Source organism: Dunckerocampus dactyliophorus, chromosome 9 (assembly GCF_027744805.1).
Source record: "Dunckerocampus dactyliophorus isolate RoL2022-P2 chromosome 9, RoL_Ddac_1.1, whole genome shotgun sequence".
Taxonomy (NCBI): domain Eukaryota; kingdom Metazoa; phylum Chordata; class Actinopteri; order Syngnathiformes; family Syngnathidae; genus Dunckerocampus; species Dunckerocampus dactyliophorus.
This window is the reverse complement of record NC_072827.1, coordinates 4,088,111-4,101,823: the sequence shown is the minus strand read 5'-3', so window position 1 is coordinate 4,101,823 and position 13,713 is coordinate 4,088,111. Positions and strand designations below refer to the sequence as shown.

The 13,713-nt window shown below is 42.2% G+C and overlaps 1 protein-coding gene across 8 annotated transcripts in view; it reads right to left on the bottom strand.

Moving 5' to 3' along the window:
• The window catches only part of LOC129187496 (diacylglycerol kinase beta), a 78,105-nt gene that overhangs the window by 26,644 nt on the left and 37,748 nt on the right, over nt 1-13,713 (bottom strand). For all 8 annotated transcript variants that reach the window (XM_054786904.1, XM_054786903.1, XM_054786907.1 and 5 more), the window contains 9 exons: nt 13,582-13,670; nt 13,192-13,308; nt 11,983-12,081; nt 11,734-11,823; nt 11,595-11,668; nt 10,037-10,111; nt 9,258-9,343; nt 7,478-7,567; nt 4,896-5,056 (listed from right to left, as the gene is read on the bottom strand). In XM_054786904.1, the coding sequence (XP_054642879.1) occupies nt 4,896-5,056; nt 7,478-7,567; nt 9,258-9,343; nt 10,037-10,111; nt 11,595-11,668; nt 11,734-11,823; nt 11,983-12,081; nt 13,192-13,308; nt 13,582-13,670 (881 nt within the window). The remainder of the gene's footprint in view (nt 1-4,895; nt 5,057-7,477; nt 7,568-9,257; nt 9,344-10,036; nt 10,112-11,594; nt 11,669-11,733; nt 11,824-11,982; nt 12,082-13,191; nt 13,309-13,581; nt 13,671-13,713) is intronic.

Below are 13,713 nucleotides of genomic sequence, written 5' to 3'. Positions count from 1 at the left end.
CACTAGCAATGAGTCTTCACGAGTGAGGAAAGGACAGAACGCATGATGGACAGGCGGATTGGTGCGGCGTGATGCAGACTCTGCGTCGGTCCGTTGTGGTGAAGAAGGACCTGAGTTGAAAGGCAAAGCTCTCGATTTAGCGACCCATCTACCTTCCTACCCTCACCTATGGTCATGAACTTTGGGTAGTCACCAAAAGGACAAGATGGCGGGTACAAGCGGCCAAAAGGAGTTTTGAGCGTAGAGTGGCTGGGCTCTCAATTGGAGATAAGGTGAGAAGCACTGCCATCCAGGAGAAACTGGAGTTGAGTAAGAGAAGCCAGATAAGCTGGCTCAGGCATCCGGTCAGGACGCCTCCCCTGGGGAGGTGTTCACGGCACGTCCGACCGGTAAGAGGCCTCGGGGAAGACCCAAGACACGTTGGACAGACTATGTCTCAACTGGAGAGACAGGAGCTGGACCAAGTGGCTGGGGAGGGGAGAGGGAAGTCTCAACAATGTCGTGGTTGAGGCACAGAAAAACACTGCCTCTAGTGTTTCCATGGAGAATTGCAAGTCACACACTAAACCCTGCTCTGAAAACATCATAGCGTCGGAGGGGAGACTGTAGCGACCACGCGCAAACTTCAACCAATGTGCTGAAAACACCCCCAACATCCAGCACATGCAGACAAACACCATGGAAGTACTCAAGCACCACCCAGGTACTCATTCAGACGTCCCACAAGTGCGCAAAGATGTGTAATACAAGAGTATACGGATGCTAGTGTGGTTATATGTTCATCAATACTAGCGGCTCAGCTGAATGAATACAAGATGGCAGCATTTGACCTCTGAGTGGAGCCAGGAATGAAAGATGAGAACGTTGGAGTGGTTATACTGTAGCACCACCTGCTGTTTGGCAGTAGCCCATCCTTTTTCACTCCCAAGTCAAGCTAAAGAACATTGTTTTGAAAAACCAACTACCACCTGTGTGTGTGTGTGTGTGTGTGTGTGTTGTTGAAGAGTTGCCAGGTGTCTCAGTGTGGTCATTCATTACCCTCCATTATTCATATAACCTGACCTGGACCTGGCAGCTGCTGACTTCCTGTCACTGATACTTCCCTTGACCTTCACCCAGTGCCAGCAACACACACACACACACACACACACACACACACACGCACTGGGGGTAAAGGGTATACCATGTAAGTAATATTCAGCACATTTACATATTATAGTTGGTTTGCTAAGCAGTTAGCTAAATACGCACATTGAGGTCCGAAGGCCAGCTCCAGCTGGTGGTGCCTAAGACCAGACTTAAGACCAGGGGAGACCGGGCCTTTTCCGTAGTTGGCCCAAAGCTGTGGGACACTCTCCCCCCTCCTGTAAAAACGGCCCCCACAATTGAAAGCTTTAAGTCTCGTCTTGAAACCCACTTTTATTCTCTGGCTTTTAACTCTGCGTGAGTCGTGTGGTCCTCTGTGTCTTTTTATTCTATTTTTTTAGTTTTAATGGTTTTATTTATTTTAGTTTTTAAATTTAATTTAATCCATTTATTTATTTTATTTATATTTTTACCTACTTCTTGGATTTATTGCTTTTATTGTTTTTACTTCTTGTTTCAAAATATTTTACTGTTGTACGATTCTTTGTTTTTCTTTGATCTTTTAGATTTACTGTAGTAATTTTTACTTGTACTTATTATTTATGGTTTTACTAGTCTGTGCAGCACTTTGGAAACTGTTTATAAAATGTGCTGTATAAATAAAGTGGATTGGATTGGACTAGTTAGCTAGCTTCCCTTTACCCACACCGGGGTGTTCAAAGTGCAGACCTCGTGCCATTTGTGGCCTGCAGCTGGTTTCTACTGGCCCACGGCAGTTCTAAAAACATCCTAAAACAATAAAACTAACAAAAACAACAACACAAACGGAAAAAGCAGCAGTAAATATTCAAGAGAAAATGGAAATAACATCATAATATTATGTGGAAAAATAATATCATTTTAGTAGCATAAAGTTGAAAGATTACAGAAGAAAAAAGTTTTTTTTAAAAATTGTAAATATTATGAGAAAGCCCTGCAATTGGCTGGTGACCAGTCCAGGGTGTACCCCGCCTCCTGCCCAAAATCAGCTGGGATAGGCTCCAGCATACCCCGTCACCCTAGTGACATTCAAGCAGCAGCAACGTTGGCAAATGTTTGGAAAATGTATATTATATAAATATATATAAATGAATATATATAATATTATTGGGAATAAAGGCATGATTACAAGAAGACAAGTTTGTTTTTTTTAAGTTTAAATAGTTGGAAAATTAAATAAATAAAATAAAGTAATCACATTATGGGAATAAAGTTATATGGGAATAAAGTCAACATATTATGGGAATAAATTCATAATATGGGAATAAAGTCAACATATTATGGGAATAAATTCATAATATGGGAATAAAGTCAACATATTATGGGAATAAATTCATAATATGGGAATAAAGTCAACATATTATGGGAATAAAGTTATAATATGGGAATAAAGTCAACATATTATGGGAATAAAGTTATAATATGGGAATAAAGTCAACATATGGGAATAAATTCATAATATTATGGGAACAAAGTCATCATATTATGGGAATAAAGTTATAATATTATGGGAATAAAGTCATCATATTATGGCAATGAAGTAATAATGCTACGGGAATAAAGTCATATTGTGGGAATAAAGTCATCATATTATGGGAATAAAGTCATCACATTATGGGAATAAAGTCATAGTATTATGGGAATTCTGGGAATAAAGTTATATTATTATGGGAATAAAGTTATATTATTATGGGAATAAAGTCATAGTATTATGGGAATTCTGGGAATAAAGTTATATTATTCTGGGAATAAAGTTATATTATTATGGGAATAAAGTGAAAAAGCCACACCCTCCTGGAGCGCTTCTCCAAGTGGAAACATTTGGAAACATCAGATAAGCCCCCCCCCCGCAGGAACACTTGCATATGGACACATACGCGCCAGTGCGCGCGCGCACACACACACACACACACACACACACACACACGCACGCACGCGCTCTTGCTGGCTGCAACTTGAAGCGCTATGAGTGACATGCTGACGTGTGATTTTCCAACTAACATAAAATATCTAAAGTGTAAACTTAATGGCTGACATTCCACATGGTCTATTATTATTATTACTGTTATTATTATTATTGTTAAGTGGTCTATGATGATGTAACATGACAACTATGTCTTGAATAACAAATCATAATGGACAAACAGTACTGACATGAGCACATGGAGCCATATATGGAGGTGCTGCAGTACCACAAGCCGCCACACGGAGTGCACTCTTCCAAGCCTGATAAGACGAAGATGACGGTGGAAGCTTAAAGGTGTGACGTATATTTGACAGTTTGCGTCGAGACACCAAGGAGGACGCCTGCACACGTTGAGCCTCGCTGGTCGCCGTGGCAACCAAACCTTCACGACACAACACAAGGCCCGTACGGTTTCGCCGAGCAGATTGGATGAGTGCAGCTGATGCCGGCCTGGTGGGCGTTAGTCACAGAGGCGGTCCTGCATGCCGCTGACACAGGCGGCCATCTGTCACCATGGCACCCCTGACACGCCACGATCTGCCACCCCATTTCACAGCCACGCCACCATGGGTATGAGGATATAGCCATGCATGGACATGCGTGAACATAAATGGACATGCACGGAGCTTCCCCGTGAGACAAAAACGAGCCCCAAACAAACATCGCTTGCTTGTTTGAAAGGCAGAATGTCACTGTGGTAGAAAAGACCGGAAGACCGGAAGTTAGGCAGCTAGCTTCCAGCTAGCTAGCTGCCGCCAAAGGCAAAGTGTGTAAACAAGATGGCGGGAAAGTAGAACGGCGATGAGGCTGAAAGACGAGCGTTCACACACGCTGGCATGGACAAACTGTCCTCAATTGACTCCGCAAAGTTTTCATTCTCACCCGAACATGGACAAAGTGCATCCCGGGACGCATACTTTTATTTCTAAATACTAAACAATTCCATTTTTCAAAGCAGGGTTGGCAACCCTACGAGTTACTAGTTACTTTAGTTACATAACTAAGTTGGCAGTTAGCTATGGCAAGTTAGCAGCAGTTTCTATCAGGTTTGTTTGTCAGATAGGAAGCTAGTTAGATGGCCATGGCTATATATTTGGCTAGTAACTTTAGTTAGCTGGCAAGCTAGCTGCTATTTACTGTATACAGCGAGTTAGTTAATCAGCAGGTTAGCGGCTAAAATCACTGTCAGTTGTTAGTTTTAGTTAGTAAGCTACTATCATCTACTAAGTAGCGGCTATATACCTTGTAGTCTGTTAGTTAGCTGCTGTCTATCTCCTAACTTGGATAAGATAGTTAGCTAGCTAGTTGCCATCTATCTAGCGATCTCAGTTAGTCTGGATGGCAACTTAGTTAATTATCTAGCCGGCGCTGGTTAGTTTAGCTAGGTAGCTGTTCTGTAGCTAGCTAGAATGAAATTTAAAAAATGTTGCCTCATTCCATCAGCACGCGGATGCTTGGTTGCCATGGCGATGACCGCCCTGAAGACAAATCAGCTTGCTGTGCCCTGCATGCGTTCATGCGTGTGCGTGTGTGTGTGTGTGTGTGTGAGTGATGAGCAGATAAGAGGCATTGCCTGGCAACGGTAACCTGGCAACTGGTCTGAGTCCAGCAAGGAGAAAGTTCTACAGGGTGCTAATGCTAACTAAAGGACGTGCTGACGTGCTCTCATCTTATAAAACACCACAACGATTCCACGTAGATCGGAAGGCAGAAGAAAGTCAAGGCACAGGAAAAGGCACAATAGCAACAACGGAGGAGGAGGAGATCATGTGACCAGGAAGCGGTAGTGAGGCGGCGTTCTTACCACGCCGATGGAGAAGTAGTTGTTGATGATGTCGTAGGGCACCGGGTCGCCCTCGTCGTCCTTGTCGTCGGGCAGGATGTGGATGTTCCAGCGGTCCAGGACCACCTCGCTGCTCTGCTCGATGTCCCGCAGGAACCTCAGCAGGCTGCCCCCCTCGTAACCTGCACGCATTTACTAGCATTTCACATACATACAGTATATACATCGGGGGGGGTCACGAGACGAGACGATACACGGGATTGACGTAGGCCTGCAAGAACGAGACGAGATTCTAACACAAATTTTAAGAAAAGGACAATGAAAAAATATGACGGGACAACCAAGTCACAAAACAATGCAGGTGCCTTTTCTAATGTTTATTGTCCCACCAATTGACACTCATTTCTTCAACCAAATAAACTACTCTTATGGTAATATGTCGCAATCATGCCTTTAATATGCCATCTTTCACTGTGCAAAGTTGTGCAACTGTGACATGTGTTCTGCCACATTAGTTATTGGCATCAACGTTTCAGCTTTTGCTACTGACATGATGCCTTTTTTTGCTCCACTTTTGCTGAGGTTTTTGTTTATTTTATTTCTGCAATGAGTACACCCATGCGTGTTTGGCTGTCTTGGTTTCGCCAAGGAGGCGGGGTGTGGCCTTCTTGGCTCTGTGGTTGCGTTTTGGAGGGGTTTATGCAGCTTCCTGGCTTTAACCTGTCAACACAGATTTCTTCTACTGTACGTATGAGTTGTGTTATGATGAAGTGGAACTGGTCATCGCTGGTGCTTGGAAAGTGCACTCAGCCAAATGTAACAAACGTAAATAGAACCGCTCGGTGATTAAGGGTGCGGACAAGTCCAACAATCTACGTGTTTTCTTGAAATAATTGTCATCAGATGTAGACTTTGCTTGGTGACAGCTGACTTTTCAACAACAATAGCTAAAACGTGGGCACGAGCTGCAAGTCAACGTCAGGCATAGCCGAGGACAGCTATGTTGGGGCTTCTGTCAGTTCAGCGCTAGCATTAGCTAGAATTAGCAGTTCACTAGCTAGTCAACACATCAGTAAAACATCCGTACATGCTAGCGATCTAATGTATCTTATTTATTATGTATTGTGTAAAACTACCACAGGGACATCATCAAATTAAAAGCACAAAATGAGTACAGATACAGCCTGGACTTCTTTGTCAAAGAGGTTGTGTACCACAAATATGCAATTAGCACTCAATAAGCTCATCAGATCTTACATTTATGCATTCCCACATAGTACCAGCAAATGTAAGGTGAAAGAAAAAGGGGAAAAGTACAGTATAGTAGTCTATCTGTGCGAATTTCTCTTGGAGATGAATCAAGTATCTACTGTATTTGTGCCGTGTGAGCACAGGGGTGCGTTCAAGGATGGTCAAACAAAGTGGGACAAATGTCCGCTTGCATTAAGCATTGAAAAACTGGGGGATTTCTAACTGTATATTATTTTTGAAGCCACCATCCACCAGTACGAGCCTGGGCTTTGCTTTTCAGAGAGGTTGTGTTCCGAGCAAATATGCACATTAGCACTCAATAAGCTCATTGAATCTTACCTTTATGCATTCCCACAGGGACCAAATGTGAGGTGAAAGCAAAATGGTAAAAATACAGTATAGTAGTAGTAGTAGTGTAGTAGTGCTATGCTATGCAGCGTGGGACAAAGTTCAAGGGTGGTCAAACAAAGCGGGACAAAACACCGCTCGCGTTAATCATGGAACAACTAACACAATATTTTTTGGATAAAATAATGGCCCATATTGCCAAACCTGACATCCCTTCACATGAAACGTGATGTATGGATGGTTGTAGTTGCGTATGGAATCGTTGACCAAAAAGAGATTTACACCCCTACTTATTATGGATTAAAAACTCTTTTCATCTGCGAGTTAACTCTGGACCAAATGTGATTACTTCATCACCGTTAAATATTTGATTGGTTGGCAGCCCTGATTGTTCTAGTTCTCAATGATTACCTTCAGAGCTGGCGAAGGGAAGATGGTGAATGGGAAATGAACACATGACGTGAAACAGAAATGTCATATGTAAAGTATACTGAAGTGAAATCAGTCATATTTTGGTGACATTTTCCTCTCTTTAGGATGACTTTGTCTCTTAATATGTGAACTTTCTTCAGCTGTTGTTTCCTTTTTTACTTTCTAACCATTTCATCTTTGTTCCTGAACATTTTTATTCTCATAATTCTGATTTTAGCTCCATCATATTTGGACTTTTTCTGCAGCCTAATTATCCAAAAATGACAACTTTATTCATTGTTTTGTTTGTTTCTCATAATATTACACGTTTTTTAAAAAAAGTCTCGTTCTACTTTTCTGCCATCTTTGTTTACCCATTTTGCCCTGCATGTCCTTCATGAAGCAAATCAAGCCATGCATTGATGAGATGAGACGTTTCCGTTCGAATCCACTCGTCGGCGTGGCAACAAGGCACCCTGAAGCAGCTCAGCTTCATGCTGTCTGCTGCTCGGGTGTCTCGCCTCCCCCCCAGCATGCACACAAGTACATAAACGTACATACAGTCCATGCATAAACAAGGACAAGCGTCTCACCTCCCCCCCAGCGGAGACAGCGTGCCAGGTCGTTCCCCGTCCCCAGCGGGAGGATGGCCACCGGGGGGTGCCGGGCCAAGTTGGCCTTGTCTGAACAAACATATTTCATCTGTCAACACTTGTCCATCACAATGTCCATCACGATGTCCATCACATACATACGAGTGCTGTCACATGTCCATCACACTTCATCAATCACACTTTTCTAGTCAATTCGTCGTGATGAAAGTGAAATATGCTGTGTTTGATGTTAAGGACAGGACACAGTCTTCCATATGTTTGTATGCGTTAGCAGCTCCAAATCAAGAAAAAGTTGAAATCAAGCTAACAGGCACCACACACGTCAGAACATCTATTGACCTAACGCTAGTTAGTCTCTTTAATAGCAGCACAATCACGCTGTAACCCTGTTATTAGGAGACTTGAAGGGTTGCATTCAAAGACACCGCATAACTAAGTTGAATTCACATGTTTTGAGCGTGTATGTATTTTCCGAGCGTACTTAAATGCATCAAGTTGTACTTCAACAGTCAGAGTTACATTAGTGACTGATAAGAATACCCACTTACTGTTTTTCTTTGTCTTTCTGTTTGTTTAGACCACACAAACACGTATAATAAAGACGTTGTTGTGATGTTTGCAGTGTCCCTGAATGCATCTCGTGGTAGTCTAGTGACAATGAGGAAGTGCGGTTCCGAGGTGTTTGTGAGTTGGAGGTACATAGAGTGGTTTGCCGCCTTCCTGATGTCTTATTTTTTTGCATGTTTGTCACACTTTAATGTTTCGGGTCATAAAAAAAATGTAAATATTAGTCAATGACAACACAACTCAACACTTTATGCACTTTTTAAATGAAACTTTTTATCAGCTTTGTCATATAGGTGGAAAAGCCTGTTATTCAAATCAACTTCACACTTTCTTACATTTTTGCCGTTATTTTTTTTTCCATATATTTGGACTTTCCTCTTGTCAGTTTTCTTCTCATAATATTTAGACTTTATTCTCTTAATCGTTGGGCTTTAACTTTATATCGTAATATATATAATATTATAACTTTTTCTTCAAGCTAATTTTCCAAAAAAGCAACTTTTTTCTGTTTGGTTTGTTTCTCATGTTAGATCATTTTTAAATGCTACTAAAATGACAATATTGTTCCCCATAATGTTATGAGGTTATTCTTGTAAAACATTTTTGTCTCATTAAAATAATGACTTTTGTCTCTTAATATAATATTTGAACTTTATTCCAGGAAAATGACAGCTGTTCCCTTTTTCTTCCATTTTCCCCAAACAGTTCAACTTTGTGCTTGTACATTTTCTTCTCTCAGTATGATTTTATACCCATAAATAGTGCGACTTTAACATTATGACTTTTTCTGCAAGCTAATGTTCCAAAAATGGTTTTGTTTCTCATATTGGTCATTTTTCTTTAATATTTCAACGTTATGCTACTAAAAGAAGGCTATTTTCCCTCATAATATGAAGTTATTGTCATAAAAATGAGTTTTTTTCATGAGATGACAACTTTTTTCTGTGAATATTTGGACTTTCTTCTTGTGAAATGACAGATTTCTCCATTTTTGCTGTTTTGTTTTTTAGTTTTCTTATTTTGAGAATGAAGCACAGGCCAAAAGAAAAACAGCTGGAGGTCGTACTGCAGCGTTTCACACAAAGGGAGAGTGTGTCAAGCGTGCAAAGGCGTGGTGCAAACATCCTCATGTGCGTGCACCGTCATGTTGTCAAATGTGACGTGCTGAGAGTAATACTAATGCTGTGCGTACCTATGCAGTCCAGAATCCAACCCACGGTGCCATCACCTCCGCACGCCAGCACCCGGAAGTCTGGGACATCATGGAAAAAGTTGAGCCTAAGAAGACAAGTTTGAAAGTCGTTGAAAGGTTTTGAACGCCTCGTCTGGCTCTTCAAGTCTTTGAGTTCCTATTTGGAGCACCTTGGGAATTGTAGTACTATATGCTCTTCTTGCATGCTAGCTCACTGATCTTCTACGGCCAATAAACACCCCACGGGTGAAAAAGCATTAGCATTAACAACTGTGGCCGTAGGCAACCCCCGATGTCGATTTTTTTGGATGAAGTGCACGTGAAGAAGTATGATGTGTGGTGTGATTCTGCTTCTATTAAAGAGACTGGCGTTTGGTGAACACTTTTTCAGACGCGCGTGCTACCTTTTAGCTTGATTTCCACTTTCACATCACGTGGAGCTGGTAATACATACAGATGTAAATCATAATGTATATCATTTACAGCTAACCCTTCATAAAACACAGTAAACATGGGCAGATTTCACACATTGTGGCAAATGGTGATTAATCATGATTAATTTGATTGAAATGTGTATTTCATGTTTTTGTATTTATGTGTTGGAAGGGACGTAGGGGGGTAACCAGGTCCTTCGAGGTAAACCCTTCAATGGTGACACAGGATGAACACAACATCAAGTATGACCTGTGTTGCGCTTGTGTGCGTGCGTTACTACTTTGCTGCTCCCTCCGCAAAGCATGAGGCTGAAGAAGCCTAGGGAAACAGAATACAGCACTCACCTGACAGCAGGGCCACCTTGCTCCAGACTGTGCACCTGCCGCGGGTTCAGAAGGTACCGGAACTTCCTGAGAACCCTGAAAGAGGCCAACACAGCCATCATGTCGGCACACTCAGACTCGTCCATGTCCTTTGGATTTGAAGAGTGAAATGATTGTGTGAGCATTCTTACAGTATTATTTATTTCGTTTTACACAAAGTTACACAATGTTTTGAGTGTGGATGTATTTTCCGACCATACTTAAATGCATCAAATTGTATTTCCTTAGTACGAGTTACGTTAGTGTGTGATAAGAATATGAGAACGATTTTATTTGCTGCTATTTTAGTCTCTTAAAACTTCAGTCAATGAATAGAAAATACAGAAATAACAAATGAATAATAAAAAGCAAGTCAAAAATGAAGACAAAGAAGATTAAGTCAAATGAAGTTTGCAAAAGATAAGCACAACGTAGCCCAGCAGGTGAGGAAACGGAATCCACATAAATCCAATCCATCGCCATGGAAGCTTTCACATGATAATAATCATACCGTGTTCCCTCGCTGCAGCGTAGTTCACCTTTCGCAGACTCGCTGTTCCATACATTTTTTTGGGTAATTTTAGTGCTTTTTTTTTTTTTTTAACAGGCCGAGTCTGGCCCTTTAGAAAAAAATGATTGCATTGCGGGAAGTTGGGTGTGGTAGGCCGGTGCTTTCTCTTCTCTCTCTTCTGTCTGCACCGCCCATTGTCTTCTGCATCCTGATTGGCTGTAGATCATTGTCAGTCAATCTCTTGACGCTGTCACCTGTTGTGGTCATCGCTAGCAAACTAGCTAACAGTGCAAGCTGCTTGCTGACCGCCAATAAACAATATAAGAAGAAAAAGCTAACACTGACTCGGAACGCTGTACGTTTGCAAGATTTTTCCCTGAGAAAACCCACAAAGTTCTGCACCCAAAAGGCAGAGGAAGAAGCTAACCATTGCACAAAATTGAGACTTGTGGACATGCTGAAGGAAGGTAGAAGTTGCGGGGCTGCAGTTTGAGGAGGAGTTAAATAGGATGACAGAAGCAATGTGCTTCAACAAGGATACAACAATGCTACAGTACAGCCGAACGGCTCCGGGACGCAGAGGCACGGTCAGGAGTGAAATATGTGCGAGTCGCTTTCTGGTGTCCAACCTCATTGGTCATGCTCATTGAAATTCAAACCAAGGTGTGAACTTGGAGGGTGTTTAAACGAGAGAGAAATGTAAGGAGATGCTAATGCCTGTCTGAGAAAAGTGTATCAAGCGTATGGTGGAAACAAATCAAATTGGCTACTTCACTGATTTCACTTATTGCGGGCTATTTTGGGAACCCATCGCCCGCCATACACAAGGGAACAGTGTAATACTTTTTATTCGTTAATAGCATGCCACGTCTGACTGGCACTGTATGTCATGTCAAACATCACATTCACTTTTTATGGACGACCATAAACCTGATCACACTGTAGACAAGCATAATGCATCCCAGTGGACATCTGCAGGGGGACTATGAGTACATCATGCTGACAATCAAAGAAAAAGAACAATCCTACCGTTCCCCTTGTCGACCCCCGCTCTTGGGATTGACCAGCACCAGCAGGGGGTGGCTGCCTGGGAGGGGCGAGATCTGCAGAGAGAGAGAGAAAGAGAGAGAGAGAAGTTCTGCTTACTTTTGCAGCAGCGATGCCTCACCTGCAGCGCTTGCCCATCTCCTGGGGAGAACTTCAAGACCTGGGTGGTGGTGTCGTCCTCTTCGCTACGTTTGCCCACAGACTGGCGGTCCTGCGGACAAACAGCACCGAAAGATGACAAACACGCCTGGAAAAGATCTTTTTTAACATGCAAATGAACCACAGACTCGCCCTTTTATTCTCTGCTTCATATACAATACAAGTGTGAGACGGTATAGTGGTTGATGTAGAAGTGCATGAGGTGACTCACGAGGACAGCAGGACAGATGTAAGACGGCAGCAGGGTGTGGTCCTTGAAGGCTCCTCCATCACACTCGGGCTTGATGTGAGACGCACACTTGTTGTGCAGCTTTGGAGGACAGCATGGAGATGAAGAAAAGCATACATTACTAGTGTATTGGTAACATGTACTGTATATACACTGTATGCATACATTACTAGTGTATTGGTAACATGTACTGTATATACACTGTATGCATACATTACTAGTGTATTGGTAACATGTACTGTATATACACTGTATGCATACATTACTAGAGTATTGGTAACATGTACTGTATATACACTGTATGCATACATTACTAGTGTATTGGTAACATGTACTGTATATACACTGTATGCATACATTACTAGAGTATTGGTAACATGTACTGTATATACACTGTATGCATACATTACTAGAGTATTGGTAACATGTACTGTATATACACTGTATGCATACATTACTAGAGTATTGGTAACATGTACTGTATATACACTGTATGCATACATTACTAGTGTATTGGTAACATGTACTGTATATACACTGTATGCATACATTACTAGTGTATTGGTAACATGTACTGTATATACACTGTATGCATACATTACTAGTGTATTGGTAACATGTACTGTATATACACTGTATGCATACATTACTAGTGTATTGGTAACATGTACTGTATATACAGTACACTGTATGCATTCTGTGTGCTCTGCCAACAGCAAAAAGCAGGTCAGTGAGGACATCCAGTGCTAAACTGAAGTACTGCAGCTATTTTTCATCAGCAGCAAATTGGATCTTTCCATGAGTCTATAGCATCACCATCACATGTATCGTTATATGTGCACTCACACTTTCACACCAACCATCCATTCATGAAAAGTAAATCCAACATCACATCATCTACCAGTCATTCATGTATTCATTCATTCATAAAAAAGTAGAACAGGGCACTGCTGCAACAAGGTGAAGGCTGAAAGGATCGCGTGGATGCCAACGCCAACATCGCCAGGAAAGCACACAAGTGAAGGACCAATCAAAGAAGGTGGAACCTCAAGTTGAATGGAGGACCATCCATCAACGCTCCATTCTTCCAGCCACACATCTACCTACACGTCTAACCATCCGTGATGGTGATGATGATGCATCCATGCGTGAATGCATGAACACTAATGAATGAATGCATGCATGACTTACAGTGATGTGGCACCACACACAATGCAGGCCGGTCAGGCCTTGGTAACACTTGATGCTCCTGTGGCAGCGATCACACTTGGTGGGGGAGTTGCCCTCCATCCACACGTGCTGCATCGCCTGCACAGACACACACACACACACACACACACACACACACACACACACAGATATGAGGAAGAGCACACCAAAAGAAGAGAAGTGCACTTTGGGGAATGTTGCCCATCATCCACAATCCTTACATGAGACATGAACACACGTCTTTCTCTTTTCTGTGCCTTCTAAAGATAGAAAAAGAGGTAAAAAGAGGCAGCCAATGGGACATGGTTCATGTTTCACATAACGACTGTGGATGATTGGCACATTAAAAAATGTGTGTGTGTGTATGCTGACGTTGGTGTGCCGGCGAGACTTGGCGTAGGTGCTGATGCAGGCGGTGATGTCCTTGGACGCACAGCGCTCGTGCACGGTGTATTTGCATACTGCCAGAGGACAAGAGGATGCTTTAGTGACAAGGTGCAGGGA